The 10062-nt window shown below is 33.8% G+C and overlaps 1 protein-coding gene across 1 annotated transcript in view; it reads left to right on the forward strand.

The window, feature by feature from the left end:
* Positions 1-5760, forward strand: part of LOC110020702 (tubulin beta chain-like) — a 9009-nt gene extending 3249 nt beyond the window's left edge. The window contains exons 2-3 of the mRNA XM_020718899.1: positions 4056-4325; positions 4893-5760. Of these exons, the coding sequence (XP_020574558.1) occupies positions 4056-4325; positions 4893-5563 (941 nt within the window). The 3' untranslated portion in view covers positions 5564-5760. The remainder of the gene's footprint in view (positions 1-4055; positions 4326-4892) is intronic.
* The last annotated feature ends 4302 nt before the right edge of the window (positions 5761-10062 follow it).

Genomic DNA, 10062 nt, shown 5'->3' on the forward strand with positions numbered 1-10062 from the left:
CTGGACTATTGCAACCAAATGTTAAACTCATCAATTTCTCAGGATTTTTGCGTCTATTATTTAGGTCACATTGTATCATTTTGTATGTTGTTTCTTATTCTATGGTGCTGCTTATATTTCGTTTATTACGCTTCTTCCCAGTTTGGAATTTTGACTTGGGGAAGATTCAATTCTATATTTAAATTGAACCAATAAAACTTCCATGAATACGAAACTCTGTGGCCTCCAATAATTGAACTTTATTCAATAAAAAAATTTAATTCATATTATATTCTTGTCTGAGTTGGACATGTGATTCTTTTAAATGTTGTTTAAGTGTGACTATCTAATTTTGGTGGAAGTTATCTCTTTATATTGGTGTGATTCAAAAAAATTTATTTTTAATTTGGTGAACTATTTCCTTTATCAAGTTTCTTCTCAATAACTTGTTAGTTTTGCTAGAGTTCATAGTTTTGTTAAATTTGTGACATATAATGGAAAAATTACAAGTCTTGTTCATTTTTCTTGGTTATAATTCCTTATGGATTTATTCAAATTTTTTCCTTCACGTATATTTTTTTTATTTGGGTTTTAATTCTCTCTAGTAACCTTGCATATTTAGTGGTTTTGGATATATGCAAATACCAGGTTCACTTGCATGAGCTACATTTATTTCATCATTATAGTTTCATTAGGAATCAAACCCTAAATCATCTTTTTGATCAAATTGGTATTTGAGCTTATGATTGTATTGTTTGGCTATTTAAAAGTAAGGTATTTTAATGGGTCAATTAAAATATTTAATTAATTTTGCAATTTAAATGAACTGGGTTGGTGTGGCTCAGGCCAAAAACATGATTATCACCAGGTTCAAAATTGCATTACAATTTTCAGTTGGAGGTCTATGTTTAGTGAATTTTTAGGCGGATCAATAATTAGAATATTTCTTTGAATTATTTGATTAAAAAGAAATTAAAATTGCACAAACAGAAGCAGTGGAACATGCTTAATTATTTGGCAAATTGTTACATGTAAAATGAAAACAACACGGGTCAGTATAAAATATATGCCTAAAAAGCAATAGCAGCCACTCAGTGCATATTGGACCAATCTCAGATTCAATTTAGGATTTGTAGACGATATAATTCTAATGTGTTTGAATATTATGCAAGGTATAACGTCCAATTGCTACATAGGATTCACCTTTAAACTATTTGTTATTGCTGCTTGTTTCATTAAAGATTATAGACGAGAATTTAGGAAAAAAACTAATCAATAATTCATCTAAAACAACATTTGAGATTTTATCTGGATCTTTTGAGTATTAATGCATTGAGCGAGCTTTCTATTATACTTGTTATACCTATACTTATATGTAAATAAATTTCACTAACATCTCATTCAAAGTCTATGGAAAATATACTAATGTAAAAGGTCATGCATGATTGAATTTGATTTTCTCAAATAGATTTTATTTCATGAAAATTCTTTTGAAGATGCATTGGATACGTAATTTGGTTTGTAGTTGCATCCAATTTTATATCTCATATTTAAATTGAATATGCACCTATATTTTATATGAGAGTCGGTATGGAGCTTGATAAAAATTGAATACAATATCTTGCCTTAATCTAAATTTCTAATGGAAGCTTAATATATGCCTAGATGTGAAATGAATCAATCTTGCCAATTGTATTTGATGAATCAAAGGAGCAATCTGAGAATGCGACTCTTGATTATTGATTGACTTTCCTATTATGAATGATCGGATCGATATCCATTTTACTATTTATTTCTGGTTTCTTTATTTCCAAATTCATAAAGTGAACCTTATATACAAAATGAAGTTGTCAATTGTTAAAGATGAATACTTTAAAAAAAATTGAGATTTAAAACCCATTCTATCTGGCCAGGTCTTAAAATGCACTGTTCCTCACAAATAATTGTTAAGCCATTTAAATTATTTTTTAAGAAGGTTATTCAATTACATAGCCATATCATAATTATGTAAGTTGTTTGATTTCAGTTTCTTTAGCATCTTTTTTTTTTAAATGTAACATTCTCATTATTTGAATCATATATCTTGCATTATTTTAATGAGTGGCCCTGCTTGCTTGTGGGAATCACAAAAACTTGGCCAGTCACTATAATTATGTAATGATTTGCCAGATGACGCTAATGAGAGCAATTACCTAGATCTAGCATGCAATAAGTGGTATAACATAACCACTATGAAAATGTAGAACTGCATGGAAGCACATTCCCAAAGAAGAAACATAAATAAGGGTTATATAGTAGCTTGTTTGCTGGGCATTAATCTCTTTCTTGATAAAAAGGACCGAGACAAGCACAAGATTCAATTCCATCTACTGGCAAATCACTAGCTCGAGGCGGAGGCCGATGCGGATGCCGAGGCGGCGAACTGGCAGGCCGAGGCCGAGGCATAAGATCAATATCTATATATATATATATCCTTTTTTCTTTTTGATGAATTCCTGGATTTTTTTGTTCTTGTAGATATATTTTCAGTTTCCATGAAGCTTTTTTTTATATCTGTAAATGAATACATGCAATGCAATCTTCCTTGTGAGAAGAGGAGTTAATGGAATGGTGTAGTTCATGAAAGGGTGGAGGAGGCCGGGTCTCCAACCAATGACTTTATATGTCTAACACCTGAATCTATTCTGGATGATTGTGTCCACTTCTCACAAATTTCCTAATATCCCAAAATTTTATCCAAAGTTCCTTATCCTTTTCCTCCCAGAAAAATTTAACCTTTTAAATCTTAAAAATTTCACCATAAAATCTATCCAAATCCTACATATCTTATGGATCTGTTTTTAAGGAGTTGTGAATTTGTTAATTTTGTTACTTGTAGCAGGAAATTGTCTCTTTTCATTGGGCTTTTGATTTGGATACCTTTGAGTTACTGGAGAGTTGAGGTTTTAGGAAGTTGTAGGGATTGTGGGAGAATGCGTAGAAGAGTTGTAGAGGGGTTAGAGATGTCTTGAGATCAAAGAAGCAAGGATTTAGGGTTGGCCTAGCCTTATGTAGAGAAGATGAAAATTGTGTTAGGCTGGGGAAGTACAAGAGTTGGAAAAGTTAACTAAGGATGCACTAAAATCTTAGGATAATAGCCAACAAATTTCACCAAAGAGTAGGTCAACCATCAAGCCTTTTCACATGAAATTTGCACAAACAGAAGATAGTCCATCAAGCCTTTTCACATGAAATTTGCACAAACAGAAGATAGTTTTTATTCAACAAAAAATTAGGGTCATATGTAGGCTTTTGCAGGCCTAGCCAATTTTGGAAAACTTTAGGAACCAATAAAAATGCTATTACATGGATTGATAACCTCTCCTGATAAAAAGAAAAAAAAGGTAAGCAAATAATTATAAAATTTAAAGCTTCCAAAAGCAAGAAAATTTGGCTAAGCTAAATAAGACAAATAAAGTGATATTGACATCTGGCAATCAATGAAGATTTTTGTATGCTTAATTGATTTGACCGATCTACCCATCAAGGGATCTCAAATTATGTTTTTTTATTGTTCTCCAATACGTTTAGAGAAATGAAGAGTCATCTATAGGCTTGTTTGGAGACTTTAGCATGATAAATAACTTAAATCTTAATGCAGAGCCTTCATTTATGACATTGCCTATGATTTTATGTCGCCGTGTTATAAATTAATTCAAACTAGCTTGTACCTTCTTTGGCCCTTAAAAGTTCAACAACATATTTCAATACCTATAAAACTATCAAAATGTTTGGTTATTAAAATATGTTAAAAGCCAGCAAATACATGCAATAGCAATACGTTATTAGAAAACTGCTATAAACAAGTATACGATACATATTTATAATGCTTCTTCTTTCCAGGTTCTTGTTTCTTTACTTTCTCGCCTAGTATTGTTGATGCACTTTCTTTTATCACATTTTTCAGTTTAATGATTTTGTTCGAACTTTTCTCAAATATAGAGATCAGGTGTTCTTTCTATGTTTTTTTTATAGCTGAACATGAGCTGTGTCTTGATCTCCCCACTTATACTGTCTGATATTTTATGCCTTCTCAGGATTCCAAGTGTGCCATTCTTTGGGTGGCGGAACTGGATCTGGCATGGGAACCCTTCTCATCTCTAAGATGAGAGAGGAATACCCTGATCGCATGATGTTGACCTTTTCAGTTTTCCCATCTCCTAAAGTTTCGGACACCGTGGTGGAACCCTACAATGCTACCCTTTCTGTTCATCAACTCGTCGAGAATGCTGACGAATGCATGGTGTTGGATAATGAGGCCCTTTACGATATCTGCTTCCGCACTCTAAAGCTTGCAACTCCTTCCTGTGAGTTATTCTTCCCTTCAATTATCTTTTACTGTGCTTGCTACCAAATTCATCCTCAGTTTTCTTGATTCATGTTAAAGATTTCTACTGATTTACTCTTTTATAGGGAGGTTTGTTGGAGTTAAAACAAAATCATCTTGAACTTGAGCAATCTTCTAAACTTGAGTTTAGTCTTTTGGCATCAATTTACTTGTAGGAAAATTTACATATGTAGCGCACAATTCTTCATGTATTTAAATATTTCACATCTACACTTTTATATTTACATATATAGATGCATCAAAATGTGTATTTTACTTTTAAGAAGTGATAATAGTAATTTTTTTTTGTGTGATTTTTAAGCTTTGAATGCGCTATGTGTGTAGATATGAAATTCTCTGTGTAGACATGTAACTACATGTTAATTGTGTGCATGTATCATGCCTTATATTGGAATGAAATATAGAGAAGCATGAGCCTTTGGATTGAAATCCATATCCACTTAAAATTAGGTTTCTTTCACAATTGGAGTTTGGATAGACTTTCCATACAAGCCATGAACCGAGTCCTTCTTTTCTTCTTTCTCAGTTGGTGATCTGAACCACCTCATCTCTGCTACCATGAGTGGCGTTACTTGCTGCCTGAGATTCCCCGGCCAACTCAACTCTGACCTCCGCAAGCTCGCCGTCAACCTCATTCCGTTCCCCCGCCTTCATTTCTTCATGGTTGGCTTCGCCCCCCTGACCTCCAGAGGCTCCCAGCAGTATCGTTCCCTCACCGTTCCCGAACTAACCCAACAGATGTGGGACTCCAAAAACATGATGTGCGCCGCCGACCCTCGTCATGGCCGCTACCTCACTGCTTCCGCCATGTTCCGCGGCAAGATGAGCACGAAGGAGGTGGACGAACAGATGATGAACGTCCAGAACAAGAACTCCTCCTACTTCGTAGAGTGGATCCCAAACAATGTCAAGTCCAGCGTTTGTGACATCCCCCCGAAGGGACTCAAGATGGCATCCACGTTCGTCGGCAACTCAACCTCGATCCAGGAGATGTTCCGCCGCGTGAGCGAGCAGTTCACGGTGATGTTCAGGAGGAAGGCTTTCTTGCACTGGTATACGGGAGAGGGCATGGATGAGATGGAGTTCACCGAGGCTGAGAGCAACATGAATGACTTGGTGGCGGAATACCAGCAGTATCAGGATGCAACGGTTGATGATGAAGAGTACGAGGAAGACGATCTGGCCGAGGCCAACTGAGCTAATATTTCGTTTGCCGAGATTTAGGGTTACTCGTTAGTCTGTTGGCTTGCTTTCGGGTCCGGGTTTGGTTTCGTTGTGCTTATATTCTGCTCATCGTTGTATTTCTGTAATTTGGAATTTGTTAGTGTGCTTAAATTTGTTGGACTATTGGTGTTGATGTTTTGGTTTTAATAAACAGTGCTATTTTTGGAAAATATTATTAATGACTTTCTTGTGCTTGTGACATGGAGAGCTCGCCATCCATCTTCTCCGCTTTGATATTTATCAAAGTAGAAGTCTCTGTGGAGGGGAAAAAAATACTGATCTGTAGATGTATTGGGGATGTACAATCCTAATATGCATGTAATATTTTCTATTGTTGAGGTGATCCCTTCGCAAATAATGGAGATCTTGTTGTAGCTTATTTAGTAAACCCCTACATTACATAGCACCCGAAATATTTCTATTTACAAATTTTAGTACTCATGTGATATTTCAAACTATTGTGAATTTGACGAAAATGAAAAATATGGGTTGGATTTCATCATAAATTTTGATATTTGAGCGAGAATTTGAAAAATTGATGGAAGTTTGTGCTAGATTTGTAAATAGCAATGCTTCAGGCGCTAGGTTGTTGTGTGTGTAATTAATTGCCCCGATTAACAATTCAAAAGCGCAGACAGAGGAGGGTCGGTAAATGGGAAAATATTTGTGTACATAAGATGTACGCAGCGCTGCGTACGTCTAGGGGTTATTCAGGGGGTACAGAGGGGTTATATCGAGGCTATACCCCTCTTACACCATGTAACCTCTTTGTAAACTACCTGTAACCTACAAATGAGTTCCGCGCTTCTGTAATTTCATGGGTACGAATAAGTTACACAGAGATTACAAGGGAGTTACAGGGGGGGTATAGCCCGAATATAACCCCCCTGTACCCCTTGAATATCCTCTGTATGTCTTATGTACGCAAATATTTTCCCCGTAAATGAAGCTTAAAGATTGAATTTATAAACTCCTATTAAATCTACATTATAATTCAAAAACTCTAAAAATAATAATAATAATTATTATTATTATTAAATTTAAAACGGTATTTACTTTCTTCTTATAATTAAAATTTTCTTTTGAACATGACCGGCAATTTGCAAGACTCCGGCATGCGAAATATGATGGCACAGAAGCTCGCAAGGTGATTCGACCATTCAAATTTTCGTAATTTTTTTAAAAAAATGTTTTTTAAGGGTTTTTTTTTTTTAAAAAAAACTTGGTCCATTAATAAATTCAATTATACATATGTTAATTATATCGTCTATTATTTTAGTACAATTTTGTCAGTATCATCTCATTTCAGCCCTCTAATATTTGAATTCCTTTGAACCACCATATATTGTTTAAATGAAATCTCATTTTAATAATTAATTATGCAGTTACTATTAAACTTTATTATTTATTTATGTTTTCATGATATTATCAGAGTTTGTTTATAGGCTACAATACTTTCTGGATTGCATTTTTTTCTTTTTTACAATTACTATTTTAAATATATATGTATATAGATTGATTGTTCAATGCTGGGAACTAAATTTCACTAATTTATTTTACAATAAAATTTCAAATGTAACTAGAAAATATATGTATTTGTGTGCGCATGTGAGGAAATTTGACTTCATATGTTCAATAAAGTAGAATTTGCATAAGAAAAATTATTGCATCAATTTGCATCACGTGTCCAATTAAAATTGATCACATCAAAATGTGGGCCCCACTGAAATATAATGGTTGTTTTTTAAAAATGTGGGACTCATTCTAACGCATGCACAATTTTAATTAGAAACATGATGCAATATTTTTTCTCTTGTTGAATATTAACCAATCAATCATAAAAGTTTCTCAACCCTTCCTTTTTTTTTTCTCTTAAATTCTCTATTTTCAAAATGCAGGTTCATTCTTCTACAATATTTGATAGTAATGATCTTTTTATATTAATTGTATATAACTGTTTGGGATATTATTGACTTACTTTTTGTATGATTGAATATAATATTTGCACTTTAAATCCCAAATTTAGAATGTGGATGAATATAACATACCCAAATGATGGTACAATCTTGGACTTGATTGAATGATGGCCGAATATTTATTGAGTCTTCTTTAAATCATTTTCAAATAATGATAAAAAAATAGGCAGAATATGTTTGACCAGAAATTAGATACTCAAATTAAGCTTTTTTTATAGTCTAGCATATGGTGAGGAGCAAGAGATGGAGGAGGTGCTAGCCATTGACATAGCCTTTGATGTTATTGATCTTAAGGGTGAGGTGTAAAGGGAGGGAAAAGTGGGATACACAAGAGTTGAAGAAGAAGGCGGTGAAGGATGCCAAAAACTTTTATCTATCCCAACACAAACTAGCTGTGTTTTTATTAACGATGTAGCATCCCATCTATGGCGGTGCTTATAAGCATTGTTATATGTGTATATGAAAAATATGTCAGCATGAATCTCAAGACATATAAACAGCTCGGATGAAAGATGCAGTCGATCAAACGAGGGTTTGATGATATTTTGGGTTGGATGCTGACGAAGAAGGCTTCCAGTTCTAGCGATAGGAGGAATGTACTAGGGCTCGCAGGGCAGCGATCGACCCTCAGGACGATCGATAAGAAACATCCCTTTTGCGATAAGAGGAATGTGTAATTTTGTAGGACCTGAACACATTCCTATAAATAGAGCATTCTTGAATAAAGGTTACACATTTCTTATTGTTCTTTACTACTCTTTCTCTCTCTCTCTTTCTAACATTCTATTCATTGGGCGTGTCTGATTCAAAATATATAAAGATTTGACAGCGCTTATGTATTGTCGTAGCCTATGTAATCCAGTCTCAACTCACTGACACATATATTGCTTGCCTTCTCCTCTCCTCGGCCCAATTCACGATCGATCCCTCATCCATCGGTGCCAATCCCCTCTCTCCCTCTCCCGCCGTATCTCTTCCACCGCCGGCGTCGATCCCCTACCGTTTCTTGTAAGTGCTCCTACAACTTGAAAAAAAAAAGATAGCGAGAAGTCTTTTTTATAATTATTAAAGAGAAAACCACAAAAGAGCATGAATTTTTTGACCAAAAAATTTATATATTCGATAAAAATACAACATAAATTGATTTACTTATACTCCATTTATCATCTCTACCCATTTGATAAGGACCATATTTAATTTTTTCAAATCTTGAATATGAAGACTGGTTGATAATAAGACCAGTGGATTTGTTCGGTTGATAGAAAACTAGTCGGTCGTTCGTTGTGCCTTGAGTCCGCTGACAGTCAATCAAAAAATGAATGTTTCTTGTCGTGGGCCGATCGTCACACAACGAGAAATTTCCTATTACGTTTCTCCGATCACTAGCACCAGACGCCTCCTTCGCTGGTATCCAACTTGGACGATCGTCAAAAGCCTCCAACAATTTTATTATAATGTCAAGTGATAAATATTTTACTTCATTAAAAGCATGGTAAATTTGACTTTTTTATTTTATCTGATTTTTGTAGCATATTTGTAATAGTTCAATTTACATTGTATTAAAAAATCAATCTAAATGCTTTTGATGGTATTTGTATGTATTGGTAAAAAAAATATAAGTTTTAATAATAGATGCTCCAATATGTACATTAAGATGTATTTTAAAGTTATTTTGGCATTTGCATTATTTTTATATAAATATAAGTTTTATGACTTTCTTTTCATAATTTTTTAATCTATTGATTTTAAGATATAGAGATTTATAAAAACTTTACACATGCACCTACTTAATTTGGATGATTACAAATTACCCATGACACTTCTTTTAATTTAAATTCCATTAAATCCATTCCTTCATAAGCTTCATCTTGCCTTTTATTTTCATGAGGGAGAAATGAATAAAATGAAAGAAAGAAATGGAGTAATGAAGAAGAAGAGGGGGTTTATGATCTTGGTGCAATTTTTGTTCGATGAGTTAATTGAAATTTTGATGGACTCAAAGTACAAAAGTCAATGTACGTCTTTCATTAGCATCATGCTCCACTCTTGATGGTTTTCTAGTATCCCCTCATAAAATTATAAAGATTGTGTTGATCATTCGATGTTAATCAACCTCTAACATTCCTTTATCATTAATGACCATGTTTATCATCATTCAAATTTTATGTAATAAAAACATTAATATCTATCTTATTGGTTACTTGATCTACCATCCCAAACAATTAAATCAATTGCTTTTTGCCTACTAACATTTGATATTCATCAACTATAGTTTTTTAATGCTTTTTTTTGTTATAAGGTTTCTCATCCAGTAAAAAGGATAGTTGAGCTCATCACTTAAACATTCAAATTTCTCATTTGATTGTTGTCAAACTTATACCAATGTTTGTGGTCCGAAGTACTCCATTCACCGACATTAGAAGTCATTATTCTCAGTTGCTTATGGTTTCCTCCAATTAGGGGAATGGTCAAGTCAACAACTCGATGTCATCAAAC

The sequence above is a fragment of the Phalaenopsis equestris genome, unplaced genomic scaffold (genome assembly GCF_001263595.1).
Source record: "Phalaenopsis equestris unplaced genomic scaffold, ASM126359v1 Scaffold000002, whole genome shotgun sequence".
NCBI lineage: Eukaryota > Viridiplantae > Streptophyta > Magnoliopsida > Asparagales > Orchidaceae > Phalaenopsis > Phalaenopsis equestris.